Source organism: Lynx rufus, unplaced genomic scaffold (assembly GCF_022079265.1).
Source record: "Lynx rufus isolate CCGP_SWC_20201006 ecotype Redwood Valley unplaced genomic scaffold, mLynRuf1.p SCAF_10, whole genome shotgun sequence".
In the NCBI taxonomy this organism is placed as follows: Eukaryota; Metazoa; Chordata; class Mammalia; order Carnivora; family Felidae; genus Lynx; species Lynx rufus.
Genome location: NW_025814824.1, coordinates 86,064,807 through 86,080,274, shown reverse-complemented (window position 1 = coordinate 86,080,274; position 15,468 = coordinate 86,064,807). Strand labels below are relative to the sequence as shown.

Here is a 15,468-nt window from a genome sequence, read left to right as displayed (position 1 = left end):
TAGGCATATTAACACAGCTCATGAAATGACAGATGCCTAGGAGAGTTGACAAAGCCTCCTCTTTGGAAATAAAACACTCTTGGGAGCAGCATGAGGGACTCTGGCCTCCACAGAGCCGACTGCACAGAAGTCCATGAGGGCCTCTGGGGCCCTGTTTCTCCAACGAAGGCCTGCGGCCAACTGGTAGGTTATGCACTGATGGAAAAAATGGAAGCTCTTTCTTTGCTGTTCACTGGTGAACAAGTTACCTTTCCACAGCCTTTCATTTTTATGTATGCCTCAGAACTTCTTATCGAGGAGGTTACTAAATCCTGCTGGAATTTGGTATTTATACAGCTCTTGGCAACATTGAGAATTCTACCATTCACACAAGCAAGCCGATCGTGGGAGTTTGGGCAACCTTTGGAAAAGATGCTTTGCCATCAATCTGGCCTTAAGTTCGTTGTGGTTTTCCAGCATCACTTGTATTTTGAGCCCATCGTTTCCCTGAAACCAGACTTTATAGTGTGTTGGGTCTGCAATTCAGATGCGAATCATTTATAGCTTTATCACTAAAGTAAATGCGTTCGTAATTCTTCTGCTTTTATAATGGACACTTCTCTAGTGATGCTCTGTCCGTGGATTTGTCCCATTTAACTATCTGTTACACACTTGGGACACAGACATAATTAAGTACATCGGGAATGGTTTTACAATACAAAATCATGCAAGTAAGTTTATATGCAATTTTATTGTTTCCTCTTCTCTTTTTGATTACCACCCTAGTTTCCTTACCCACCCTCCCCCCACCCCGCCAAAGGAAAGTGGAAGTAAGAAGTAGATACAGAGGCCACAGAATTTCTGGGGTGGCTGAATGAACTATAGATTAAGCAGCCGTTTCTCAATTGTGGTCCTCGACCAACAAGCATCAGTATCTCCTGGGAACTTGTTAGAAATGCAAATTCTCAGGGCTCACCCCAGACACTCTGGAAGTGATTCTAGTATACACAGAAGCTTGGGAAACATGGCCCTAGAGCTTTGCTTTGAGTGTGTCCAGGCACCCCATGAGAGCTTGTTATAAATGCAGAATCCTGACTCCTCCCCAGAGCTCTTGAATGGGACATGCATTTGGTCACTATGTCCAGGCGGTCTGCACACACACAAGGCTTGAGGAGCACTGCTCAGCCCTGTCTGCCTGACCAGGTCTGGTCCACCAGCTCTGCTCCATTTAAACACGCAAAGGCACACACACGCTCTGGAAATTGGGGACTCTCACTTACTGTTCCTCAATTTTATGTGGGGTTTCCCCTGAGGGCCCTGCAACAGACAAGCTCTTCTCCCTCCTGTCCCACACATCTCTAAGAATTGCAATAGCTTCCCTGATGACAAAGGACATTCACAGGCTAACTGGAGAGTATCATCAACTCACCTCTTTTTTACAGATCCCTGAAGCCACCAAGCTTGACGGAGCGTCCCCTCTCACAATGGATTTCAGTTTTAGTGCCTTACAGGACAGAGACCTCTTTTAAAGTTTGTTAGCGAGCAGTAATGCAACAGTAGGTTCAACACTTGTGATTTGAAAAATGTTTAATAAAACAGGAGTAATTTCAGACTAAAGTGTCAGGTTCCCACACTGCCCTATCACTGAAGACACGGCATGCAGCCAGCTGAATATGGTGAAGCCCTAACGACAACGGCCCAGCCCCCAATGACCCAGAGGCCATCCTGTCATTTCAATTAATCAGTGTCTCAGTGCAGGGATTTCCACACTGGGAGACTGACCCCTCCTCAAGCTTGATGAATCAGAATCTCTGAGAGCAGAGTCGGGGCGCCCCTGTCACAGAGCACCTGTTTGGTGCACAGTTACTTTGGCCTCTTAGCTTTCCAGGGTCACTTGATTCTGCTTGGTTCTCTCCTCTGGGTCTGAACCTTAGCTGCAGCTGGCCACTCTCCTTCTCTGTGTTGACAAGAGATCAAGGCAGAAAGCTGTGTCACCTCCCAGAACTGAGACATACTAATGTCATGTGGGAGTGAGGCAAAGGGGGAACGATTTCCTCCAAAATCTGGAATCAGATGCTAACAGTGAGCCACCAAATTCTGAGGACTGCTTCCAAGCAGCGGGGTGGGAATTCGGGTCCATGAGGACGCCACTGCTCTGTGCTTACTCCTGCCAGGGAGAAGTTCAAGGTGCTTTTCCCACAGTGGCTCCTCACTCTTCAGAAAATGCCCAGGAGGTAGGCAAATGGTACATGCTCCTTTGACAAGAGGGAGCTCAGCCTGGGCCTTGTGACTCCCTGCTTCGAGACAGTGGTACTCACTCTTCCGCAGAAAGCTTTGCTCCCCCCACCCCCCCAGAGCTACGCCTACGTGGTTATCAAAAACCTCACTCGTGGTTTCCACAGTAATCTTAAAAGAAACTGCAGAGCTCCCACAGGAGTACAGACATGAAATTCTTTGCAGGCGAGCCAGCTGATGTGGATGGGACTCACAACTGCACATCTTGCCAAAGAGGTTTCAGAATAAAACCCACCTGCCCTATTCTAACAAACTCTGCCTGGCGGGCCTCCTCTTTCTTCCGTGCGGACTTGGGCGATTCTGGTAAGACGTCACTAAAAGATCGTCTGTTAAGCATGTTCTAAAAAAGAAAAACAAGTCACGGATTCCAAAGATGGCTGTCAAGTCCCATCCTTCGGCTTCTCCTAACGCACAAACCTATTTGTCCAAATGCTATTTCAACCTCTGTATCCGTTGACACAATAAGCATTCGTGGGGCACGGCTTGTGTGCCAGGGTCTGTGCTAGATGCTAGGGGTCAAAGGCCAACAGGTGGAGAGCCAGTCGCTCCAGGGCTTACTAACTTCCTACCGGGTGACGGAGTCACCATGTTGCACGGCTCCGGAGATGCCATTCTCAGAGAGCGGCACCCCTTCCCCCACCGCCCCTGGCACAAGGCGTACTGAATTCTGCGTGAATGGCGCCCCTTGGAGTCGTGTGACTGTAACTCTCTCGGTGACTTTGGGCAAGTGAGTTAATTTACGGCTCTTGGTGTCTTTGTGTGGCTAATACCTGTCTCCGAGGCATGTTATGAAGACCACGTGAGGAAATGCGTGTAAGGTGCTTAGCACAGGGCTTGGGCGCACACACAGTAAATGTCAGTTCTCTTCCAGTGCACAGTCAGAGAATGGGCACACTCATTCAATCAGCAAGCACTGACTGATCACCCACCACTCTGCCAGATGTGCGGTGGCGGGGTGGGTGGAGGACGGTGATACACAGTCTGTCCTTGCAGAGCACAGTCTAATGGGGGAGACAGATTAAGGAATGGATGTCATGACTGGCACACGGGAGAATGTCTACGGAGGGGAAATACACAGAATGTGAGAGTGCCTAATATGGGGACTTGGCTTCACCGGGCGCTGGGGAAGGCCATGCTTCAGCTGGGACCTGAGGGGCCTAATGTCTTCATCTCGACACCCTCTCTGCACCCCTCCCTGACCTTAGGGAAAAAAGGGGATGGACGGATTAGTGATCCTGGCTTGCTCTTTAGCGCTTGAGGCTGGTCTAGACCGATCCCTGCAAGTAGTTAGGATGTACTGGCCAGCCGGAAGTCAAGGGGTACCTATAAAATGGTGGTGGTCCCTGTGCTGAAGGGAAAGGATCACCTGAGCACCAGCACATTTGGATACTCTTCATCTCCCCATGTAAGCACCTGAAACTGATGCCGCACGTATTTACGCACATCACTGGTGGTTCCTTTTGCTGGAGTTTATGAACGCAAGGAATCTAGGGGAGTCTTCCCACTTGTTCTGGGATCTCTTGTTAAAGGCGGGGAATACTTCTAAGTAGCACTACTTTTACTCTGCATCAATGAGCCCGTGCATCTGGTGATCTCACACTGAGTCTGGAGGATTCTAAAGAGCCCGAGGGGCCCTGGAGGCACTGGGGGAGGTGCTGGGTCCCATCAATGTGGAGATACCTTCAGCCTAGGAAGTGCCTGGCACAAAGTGAATCTGCAGTAAATGTAAATACTTGTTTCAGTGCCTGAATATGGGGCTGGCCGGTAAATCTCCAGAAAACCTTAAAAAGCTCCCAGTGTCTCTCTCCCAAATCCCTACTTTTGCCTATCCATCAGCTCTATGTCACTGGTAATGTTGAATAGTACTACCAAGGACAGGCACCCCCAAAAAGCACTCTCGAATGCTCCAGGGATTATGGATTGACACTCATGCCCCCAGTCTGTACCTCCATTCCCACAGGTCTGTGGTTTCTGAAAACCACGTTCCTGTATATGGACATTCCACACTCTTTCTTGTGGTAACAACGAGAGAACCAATGTTGGCCATGGTGGCCACAGTCCGGTGTTAACAGCAAGGATCAAGGCAACTCCTGTGTTTTTCTAACCAGGACTCATTGCTAGGACTGGTGTTCTTAACCCAAACCCATGAGAAGGAAAGAGGACCACGGACCCAGGGTTACCTTATGTAAATCTGGCATCAAATCCTGGTATAAAGATCGAATCAACATATCCAGAGTACGTCGACGTTTCTGGGCAAATGTTGGGGTTTCCAAAGTGGCTTTTTCACCATTAATTACTGAAATAAATCAAATTATAAAGGGAGTTACGAATACTAACATGCTATTGAAGAATGTCCTTCTCAAGGAAACTCTTTGCAGTGAATGCCACCCACTTTCCAAATACTGGTATTACCACTGGCACTACCCTTCCTCCATGGAAGAATGTTTAACTCTCTAAATTTTTCTATCCAAACCCATAGTCCATAGGTATCTCTGTCTTACCTTTCCCGTTGGACTTCAAGCTTCCAGAGCAGAGGGTGTATCTAATTACTTGACCTAGTACACACCCAACCTGCCCCCATCTAGCATTCCTCCTTCCTTCCCTCCCTCCCTCCCTTCCTCCCTCCCCCCACTCTATCCATTCATCCATCCATCCACCCAAACATCTACCTACCTAACCATCTACACACCCATCCAACACATGGGCCAAACCACCAGGATGCCATTTAACAGGATTAAATATGTATTTGCTACATTTTGTTAGGACAAATAACAACTGCCTAAGCAGAGTACTGGGGTTCTTGCCCTAATGGAAGTTTCTTCTGGGCAAAAAAAGCTGATGGTTAGTGGGCTACAGACACTAAGGGTCAGGAAAGTGGAGTGTCCAGTTCCACATCAGACCCCAGAACAGAAAGTGTGCAATAGGGGTTAGGAGCTTGAAATCAAGACAGTTATGGGTTTGAATCCCAGCTGTGCTGCTACATTCTTAAGAAAATTATTTAGCTTCTTGGGGGGGCCTCAATTTTCTACCGTGTAAAATGGGTATAACTGTATTTCCTTATAGGATCATTGTAAGAATTTAAATGATATAATACGTATAAAGGGTTAGCACCATACTAGGCATATCGAACTGAATAAATGTTAACTATTATTTTTCTCATATAATGTGCCAAAGGAAGTCAGTGTTCACAGACTGAAAAATGAACTTCTTGGGCCCAGGCATTTCCTGGATAGGATCTGAGTGCTGGGGACAAGCTGGGCTTGTTTGTGGTAAGATACCTCTTAAGGAAATTAAACTGAATGCATTTAAGGCACACCCATTATTTTCTCTTAATTCTGTGACTGGAAATTTTTTGTTTGAGGATATTATTTCCTTAGTGCCCCAGAAAAAAAAAATCCATTTTAAATGACCTGTTTCAGCCAAATAAAGGGAAAAGATTAAAAATCCTGTTGAAACGCCATTTCTTGTGATCTTGGAGTTTCTTGCCTGGCCTTCTTCCTCTCTCCTGTTAACATCCAGTCTGGAATTCAAAAAGACTTTGGCTCCCCTGGCTTGTACCTTTTCTCTCAGTCCATCAATCCCTCCTGGTCCTTCCTGGCTCCATGTTCCATTCCTTCAATGACCCTCTTCACAGCCCATAGATCGACTTCCACGTTTTCCACTAGATCGACTGTGCATGTTTTCAACTATAGATCAACTGAGGCCTTTGCCTCATTCTACCCAAGCATCCAAGGGTGCTGCTCAAAGTCACTCTGTTGACTGACTCCATTGAAATCAGCAGATATACCAATAAGCTGGGTTCTTAGGCTCCTGGATCATCTCTAATCATGGTTCAAGGGCTCCATGCCTGCAGCGGCCCTGTCCCTGCTGCAGACGCTCTGTAAAGACTGCCTACCTCCTGAGCCCTGGCTTCCAAGATGCTCCCCATTTCTAGCTGCTAAACCTATTCTCCGTTGCTGACTCTGCTTCAGGTCTGTTTCTTGCTCTCTACCTGATCCTCTGGACTTGAAACACGTGGACCCCCATTGTAAGATTCAGGCAATTTCACATACCACTTCAGATTTTTGGCTTGTTTCTAAAACTCGGAATATCTGGCAGCACTGGGCGCGTTCTTCTGGATGCAGCCTGCGAGCCGGACTTACAGCTATAATAACCGGGCTATTCCGGGGAGGGAGGAAGCGAGCTCTTGGGGTTCAGAAGATGGGGGGCTCAGGGTCAGGTGTTTGAGAATTATCGGTGGAGCTAAAATGTATGCTCACCAGCTAGTGAAGACTGGATGGCCAGGTTCTACACGTATCATATCCACATTCTCTCTGTGGGTCTGTCTTTCTCATGGGCATGCGCGCACGCACACACACTTGCTAACAACTCCCCTTTCCCTAAGTACATACCCACATAACCACTCTGCCTCACCTGCTTCCCACTCTCCAACAAAGACACAGATACACATGTAGCTGGAGATTCGGCCAGAGAAATGGCCATATCAGAACCCTGGGCAGAAATGCAAACTTGAGGCTCCCTGGTATTGTGTGTGGGTGAGTACAGATAAACTTCAAGGCAGGTGAGCAAGACGGTAGATATAGAGTAGGACACAGGAGAAGATCTACGTATCACTACCAGAAAATTGAATGTTTCACATGAAGAATTAACAGAACGTGGAATGGGATCCATGCTTAAATAATGGTATTTTCTTACACAGCATCCTTGGAGAATCTGAAGGAATGTATTCTAATGTAGAACAAGTTGCAAAAAAATTTCAAAATAGAGACTTACATTTCACTAGCAAAAAGTCCCTGAATTCCTGGTGGTCTGTAAACACCGGTGGGGATGGCAAGGGGGGGCCAAAGAGTGGTACACTTTCTTCTGAAAATATTTTCAGCCTACATAGAGAACATTTCAGAATTACTAGGTTTTTCTTCAAAGATCACCAAATATCTGGACCTTACATTTTTGTACAGTTGCCTACGTGATATGTTAAGAATATTCATTCCCCGGGAGGCGTGCCTTCTCTGGGCTGCCAGAGTCTCGGCCACTGTGTGGTTCTCCCATGGGCTTTAGGGCAGAGGCCAGGCCTTCCCGACTCCTTTATGGTCCAAGCTACCAAGCTGTGGGCAAGGTCAAGGACGCCAGGAATAATAGCAAAGGCCACCATTGAGCACCCACCGCATACCAGGCAGCATACTTGGTATTTTAAGACATCGTATTGACAGATTCTCATCAAGCTGCCCAGGGAGTAGCATTACCTTCAAACTGTCCTACAGACGGGGACTGAGACTCTGAGAAGATAAACACTTTTTTCAAAACCACAAAGTTAATAGTGACAGAGCTGGGATTCCAACCCACATCTATTTGGCTCAAGGTTTATGCTCGTTTCACAACATCATGATACCTTTTTAACAGATTAATTTTTGAGAACAGAGGGATCAACAGGCCAGGATGTAGCCCAGGAAAGGGGGTCCTCTGGTCAAGATCAGACATACCAAATTTGTGCCCATTTTAGAGTACAATAAAATTCCAAACTAACCCTCCCCCTTGGGCCGACAACACAGAGCAACACTATATGGAACAAGCCTTCCCCAAAGAAATGATGGTCCCGAAGGGAGTTCTCATAGGTGAGGACATTTGCACCAAATCAATCAGCAAATATGTGTAGAAGTCATCGAATGAATGCCAAATTAACAAGTAAACGTGAGAATTAGAACAAGCGACTGAGAGAAAGTCATCACCTACCTGTAATTGTCATTTTGTTGATCATACCTCACTAAGGCAAAAATATCTGTGGTGATGGTTAAGGAAATGTAATCAACGACCCCAACGCTCATAGTCAACGGCTTGTGCCTTGAAATCCCTCGTGCAGAATCATCCCAGATCCGCACTTCTGTGCTCAGGGCATCTGTCACTCTTAGGCTGAGATGGAGCCTTGACTATTTTAAAGGAGACAGCCCAGGAAGGCAGAAGTTCAACCTCTGTGTGCTCATCCTTTGGGGGAAAGAGCTCTGTCTCTCCATCTGTCAGAAAAGCAACACAAATGTAGCTATTACGCCACTAAGCAGCCAAAAAAAGCCAAAAGAGCAATTTGTTGGCTTGGAAATACAAACCACGTCCCAGTATGAAATTAGACACACATTTCCCGTCACCCATTTTGTAAATAAAAGCAAATTAAGTGCTTCCACTGCACACCTTCCCTCTTCTCTCCTTCTGGCTTTGGTAGACAAAACAAACCAAAACAAACCAACGTAGAAGCTACTTTGTTGTGACAGGTGCGACGAGTCTAAACCGGTACCATACCTCGTCCAGCTTTGCTTTCTTTCTCCTATTCCTCCTCCTCCCCTGGCAGCTCCTCCCCCACACTTTCCTCAGCCAGGGCTAAAAGGCCATCAGTCCCTCCAGCTGTTTCCATTGCTGGACTCAGAGGAAAGAGGCTACATTAACTATCTGCTGGAGGCTTTCTGGAAACAAATGTGTCAAGCCCCAAATCTAAAACTTAACAACAAAGGGGATTCTAAACATCATGACTGCCTCTCGGTCACTTAAAGAGCCACCCCCCCCCTCCCCACCTGGAGAAAACTTCCGTTCTAGAAGAAGTACTGCTTCGGGAAAGGGGAAGTGGTGGCCCTAAATCCCAGTGAATGAGCGAGAGGTCACTTAATGAGCAGGGGTGGGAGCAAAAACAATTATTGTTGAAGTGCAGGTGCATAAATGTTTTCTTCCCTGCCCTCCTGGAAGAAATCTGGCCATTTCCCACTTCTAAAAACGTACAGGCTGTATTATTAGGTGACAATGAACAAGTCAAAACACACAGAGAAATCTACTTCCAGATACGATGAGTCACAGTGGTCCTGTTTCCCAACATTTTTACTGGAGTCTCCAGGGAACATGAATAATTAGGGCAGAATTTATTCGGAAAATGTCTATTAGCTGCCCTTTATTTACCTTTATTTACCACGTACAACCTGTGGAGGCACCACCTTTGGGTCTTGGGCTGTCATGGCCTGTGACCCAAAGCAACAGGGCCACGATGATATCTATTGGGCTGGCCAAACTCATGTCCTATGCCTGTCTGAATGAGCTGAGCTTGGACATTACAGAGAACTTCAGCAGGACTTTGCCAGCAATATGAGCTAAGCAGGGATTTGAGGAAGCAGAGGGAAAAGTGAATAGAAATATGATTCATTCCATCATTTCTCTAATTTTAAGAGGTGGTAATACAGTAGTTATCACCAGGCTTTAGGATCAAGAAAGAAACACTATTTTGGCTATTTTAATTTGTGAATTTTTATTTAACTAAATTTAACTGAATTCTAATAACTTCAATTCAATTCAAATTTTTATTTGACTACCACAAATTTCTCAGAGGGCTCACTACCCATAATTCTTCTAGTCCATTTATTACTGATGGATGGTTAAGAAGTTTCCCTTATTTCATAGACTACTTGAGGAAAGAAACGATATTCCAGAAGCCAAGAATTCTCTGAGGATGAGTCTATCCATTACTCCAATGGATGGAGAAAAGATGAGAGCCAAATAACCCTGAGGGAAAAATCCAGAACAGTGGCTCTAAAAATCTAGCGACACAAAACAACTACGACAAGCAAGTCAATGGTAACATTTGTTTTGAGGGTCACTTTAGACCCATGAGGTTGACCAACAGCTCACTAAACTTGTTTACAAAGGCCCAGGATACGTGTAAAGTGGGAGCGGATCATGGAAGGCTTAAAGGCAGGAGAAGGTTCCTCTCCCTCCTGGAACACGATGGTGACGATGTCATTTCCAATATGGCGCTTCCTCTCCACCTGGATGAAAGCATAAGTAACACCGCTGAGGAGGTTACTCAAATGTGGCAGATTCACAGGGTTAAAAAACTAACACAGTATGGAAACCACAACGGTCACAGAGCCCCAAACTTCCATCGTGTTTGACTTCCTGCCTCCTGTGTTCTACCAGCCCAGGCTCCAGGCTCTCCTAACCATCTCCTCAGCTCCTCACCCAATGCAGACCTGCCTTTCTTCTTGCCTCCCCTTCTGCAGAAGCTTCCGAACTAGGCTCCTTGCCTCCATTCTCTCCCATTTTGCTGTCGTGATTGTGTCCACCTTTGTTCCTACTTCATCCTCTTAGCCTGGCATTCAAGGCCCCCAGACAAGAGGCATTGCATGAGAATTTCCTGGGGAAGGGGTCAAACATGTGCATGTTTATAAATGCCTTAGCTACTTCTGAAAGATGCACTTGGGGAGGACAACGGCCTTATGTAATCTGACCTCAGCTGACCTTTCAAAACTGATCTCCTAGACCTGTGGTCAGCAATTTTTTTCTGTAAAGGGCCAGACAATAAATAGTTTCAGCTTTGTAGATCATATTGTCTGTTTGCACCCATGAGCTCTGCTGTCATAGTACAAAAGCAGCTATAGACGATCCATAAACGGGTAGGCATGGCTGTGTTCCAATAACAATTTAACAAAACAGGCAGTATGTGAAGTTTGGCCCATGTGCCATCGTTTGCCAACCCCCTGTCCTAGACCTTTGCTTAATCGGCCAAACAGAAGGATTCACTGTTCTCCGTGGATCCCTGGTGTGTCCCCTATTCTGAAGTATAAGCTCCTGGAGAACAGGATTCCTTTCTGATTCTTACTAGATATTATCCCAGTTTTGCAAATGAGGAAATGAAGGTTTAGGGATGTCCTAATAATTTCAATTCAACTACAAAAGTCATTATTTTTGGCAATCATCTCTTGGCTGTGGCACCAAAAGCACACCCAACAAAAGGGGAAATGAGATAAAATGGACTGCATCAAGATTTAAAGTTTTGGCCCAAGAAAGGACACCACTGACACACATGAAAGGCAGCAGCACACAGAATGGGAGAAAATATTTACAGGGGCACCTGGGTGGCTCAGTCGGTTGAGTGTTTGACTCTTGATTTCAGTCTCACGCTTTGTGGGTTTGAGCCCCGTGTCGGGCTCCGTGCTGACAGTGAGGAGCCTGCTTGAGATTCTCTCTCTTTCCCCCTCTCTCTCTGCCCCTGTCCTGCTCACACGCTCTCTTTCAAAATCAATAAACTTAAAAAAAATTTACAAATCATGCACCTGATAAGGGGTTATATCCAGAATATACAGAACTCCTACAACTCAACAACAACAAATCAAATAACTTGATTAAAAAGTGGGCAACCGGAGTTGAATAAACATTTCTCCCAAGGAGATGTGATCAACGCATGAGAAGATGCTCCACGTCACCGATCAAAACCACGATGGGCTGCCACTTCACACCCATTAGGCTAGCTATAGCAAAACAAAACAAAGCCGAAGAAAACATAAAACACCTGGAAATAAAACTGCTGTCGAGGACGTGGAGAAAGTCGAGCTCTTAGGCACTGCTGCTGGGAATCCAGAATGGGGCAACTGCTGTGGAGAACGGTATGCTGGTCCCCCAAACACTTAACCCCAGGATTACCACACGACCCAGCAATTCCACTGAGAAAGGAGAGGCTGCAGGGGAGTCGGGGTGCAATTTTGGACACGTTGGGCTCGAGGCATCTAGCCCCAGAGGGTGCCAAGAAGGCTGCACCTGAGTCTGGACTTCCGGATGGAGACGTAAATTTGGGGGTCAGCGTACAAAAGCTATCTAGAGCCCTGAGACCAGGGGAGATCATCCACGGAGTGAATGAGAGTAGGAGGTGGCGGCAAGAGGGCCAAGAACCGCACCCCGGGCCAGGCAGGGCTCATCACGTGCCCAAGATCACGCAGCTAGTTCTTAGCAGAGCTAGGACTGGTCCCAGATGGGCTGCTCGAGGAGCTGTGCTTTCATCCAGTTCTACAAGTTGCCCTCAGGGCCTGGACTTGGGAGACCAGGAGATGTCAGTGGTACGGGACATCACAGGGCGTTAGGAGAAAGGTGAGGCCCCACAGAGGCGAATATCAATACCTCCCTCTCTGTCACCCCCCAGTTCAGGTTTGGTTCAGTGACAGAGGAGGAGACGTAGAAGTCACAGGAATACCAGAACCTACAAACTGTGCGAGGGGTGGCTTCTTTATGTCAGATTTGGGATATGGCTCAGACCGTTCCCCTCATGTTCTAGATGTTGGGAGGTCCAAAAGCAGCAAGATTTGATGAGCCAGGCTGGCCTCTGCCTTATTGTCTGTTACCTTAGGCCCCCAGGGTACGGAGAGAGGCTCACAGCTAGTGGTTTTTCTCTGCTCTGCCATGATTGGGCACTGTTAAGGTTCACTAGTGTCCTGTGTTTCTTTGTCTCTCTTCCCACCTGTCTGATCTTCCTGGCAATAGACACAAATTTGAGTTTTGTTTTGCCTCCTACCGACTGATGCTTGGCAAGTGGAGGCCCCAAGTGCTACCACGGAGACAACCACGATGTTGAGAATACCGGGTCCACCTGGGGACATTACAGAGCTGCTGGCGTGGGTGGTCACGCCTTAATATACTGACAGCCCCTCGAAGAGATAAGGTTCACGTCTTCAGAGTTGGGCAAAGGTTGAAATGTCACATTCTTTGCTCCTGTCTCTCTGGCTAATGCCCCTACCTGTCACAAGACATGGGCAATCTGGTGATTGTGCAGGGCTGAAAAGGTCAGAGTGCAGGGAGGAGGAAGATTGTAAAACATTTCCGGGGAAGTTCTGTGATATTATTGTTGAGCTGTAGGAGGTCATTGTAATTCATAATGACTGGGAAGGCCAGCTCAGTCCCCCCTCAGCGCATGATCCTAAGATCCTAAGAGCTTCAGCTCCTTCGATAATAAAGGTGCCCTCGACCCTGCAAAGGACGATGCCTTGCAGAAAGTGACCTCAGCCACTAAGCAGTCGTGCTGGGCCGAGGCACTTCCTGTTCCCACCTGCCCTCTCCCAGAGTGAGCCTTCTAAAACCAGAATGAGTTTAAGACCTCCAGTGGGTCTCTGGTGCCTGCAGGATAAACCCACCAGCTCTTTACTCCAGGCCCCAAACCATCCGACAGAAGTGGCTCTTCCTATCCCTCCCTGCCACGTCCCCGAAGCATCTTTATATCTCACGACTGGAACATCACATTTTATTTATTTGAAAAATAATTTCTTTAAAGTTTTGTTTATTTTTGAGAGGGAGAGACAGAGTATGAGTGGGGGAGGGGCAGAGAGGGAGACACACACTCTGAAGCAGGCTCCAGGCTCTGACCCGTTAGCACAGAGCCTGACCCAGGGCTCAAACTCAACAAATTCTGAGATCATGACCTGAGCCGAAGTCAGATGCTTCACCGTCTGAGCCACCCAGGCGCCCCATGGAATGCCACATTTTAGCCCACTGGTTTGTTTTGTGTCTTTCCCCCCGATGAGGTCTTACTGAACTAAGAATTACATGTGCTTAGAAACAAAAGCCTCTGAGCCCATCACCTCCCCTCTTCAGGTTCCTATTTCTCACAAATCTTTGCTGACCAACTGTCCATCCACGTTTGTGATATTTATTCATACGATGCCTTCAATGCATAAAAAAGGGATAAACATCTAATAAAAAGTTAAACGGAATGCCCCCCAAATCCTTCAAAAACCAGCAACATGTATCTTTGTTCTATCTAATTCCCACAAACTGGAAAATCTTCTGGAAACGGCCAGTCTCTGGGGTGCGTCAGGTAGATTCCTGCCCCCCCCCCCCAGTACGGCACAGCTCATGCAGATACTCGGCGATAACTTCCTGCACGGCCCTGGGAAGTGCTTGCCAGCCGGCACTCAGGATTCACTTGCTTTATGTCCTGGGTAGTCTCTGATGAGATACCGGACACACGGAGAGAAGTCTCAGAGCAAAGGCGACATCTACGTAAAACAGTTTCTCACGAGTCTGTAAAACCACACTCACGCATGCAAATACACATACACGTTCACACAGAGGCACGTGTGTGCACGATTATCTCTGATCCCTCATCTAAGGGGATAGCATTGGTGAGAACAGTGCTTCCCAAGGTTTGTGGAAAGTTCAAATACACAGACTAGAAACGTCCCTACACTGGTGCCTGAAGTTCAGTTCATATATTAGCACATACGGTTTCTTGTTCTACGAAATCATAGCGACACTTTCTCCACATTTAGGTCACTATGTGATGGTCTGTGTGTTCTCAAAGAGCCTGTGTTCACACATACCTGCTGTTTGTTCTCTTTGGAATATGGCAACATGGTGGAAACATGAAACATGATCTCATGCCCTTGGTAGACAGTATAAACTGAATGTATCCCTGTGGTATCATCTGTAAGACATAAACATGAGCATTTAGTAGACGCAGAGCATTCTGACACCCTAAGGAAATAGTCTTTATTTGCAGGCTGGGGGACTATAGCACACAGTTAGTACACTCCCAAGGATCATTCTGGGTTATCCACCTGAGCGGAAGCCACAGTATGGCTCACTGTCCAGCTAATACAAGGCTCCTGCCCACATGGAGAGCCCTCCCCCTCCCCGCTCTAAGCTCGCTTGCTGTCTGATTCACATAGACGTCTGGGCTTTAAAAGGACAAGGTGCTGCAAGCTCTTGCCTTCCAGTTACTGCTCGTTTACAGGACAAAATTAACACGAGATGACGTACACATAATTATGACGTCCATAAAATAAAGCAAGTACTCTCACGGGCAGAGTGGCTGAAACCACTGGCTTTGGAGTTAAGCAGACCTGGGTTCGAGTTCTCAGCTATGTTCCTTTTAACAAGTCACCTTAATTTTCTCGAAGCCTCAGTTTCTTAATTTGAAAATGGGGATAAAAATAGTAACTACCTTCTAGGGATGTTTTCAAGATTATACTTGCAGGGTACCAGGCCACAGCAAAAGTTCAGTGGATGGTGGCTGTGACCGTAACGGAGAGGCTGAGTATTGGCAATGGGGGTAGCGAACCTATGGGCGGTCAGGTTCACCATGTGCCCATGCACCCTGCCGGGTCATTCCCCACACCGCGGCCAGCAAGTTCGGCTGGAGGGTGCAATCAGACCCCACCACGCCTCTACTTAAAACCCTTTCATGACATCCAACTCCATTTACAATAAAATCCGAAATTTTTCATGTGATCTCAAACTCCCCGCGGGATCGCCCCCTCCTCTTCTCCAGTCCCTTTGCCGTGAAGATGTTCTCTTAGTTTCTAGAACACATCAGGCTCTTTCCTCACTCAGCGACTTCACAAATGTTCTCTTGCCTAGAATTCTCTTCTCCCTTCAAGACTCAAATTACTCCCTCTCATCCTT

At 46.9% G+C, this 15,468-nt stretch overlaps 1 protein-coding gene across 1 annotated transcript in view; it reads right to left on the bottom strand.

Annotated features, from left to right (window-relative positions):
• The window catches only part of GARNL3 (GTPase activating Rap/RanGAP domain like 3), a 68,925-nt gene that overhangs the window by 30,135 nt on the left and 23,322 nt on the right, over positions 1–15,468 (bottom strand). The window contains exons 9-15 of the mRNA XM_047097126.1: positions 14,385–14,488; positions 9,959–10,067; positions 8,005–8,050; positions 7,048–7,154; positions 4,455–4,570; positions 2,510–2,614; positions 1,409–1,483 (exon numbers count right to left, since the gene is read on the bottom strand). Coding sequence (XP_046953082.1) covers positions 1,409–1,483; positions 2,510–2,614; positions 4,455–4,570; positions 7,048–7,154; positions 8,005–8,050; positions 9,959–10,067; positions 14,385–14,488 — 662 coding nt within the window. The remainder of the gene's footprint in view (positions 1–1,408; positions 1,484–2,509; positions 2,615–4,454; positions 4,571–7,047; positions 7,155–8,004; positions 8,051–9,958; positions 10,068–14,384; positions 14,489–15,468) is intronic.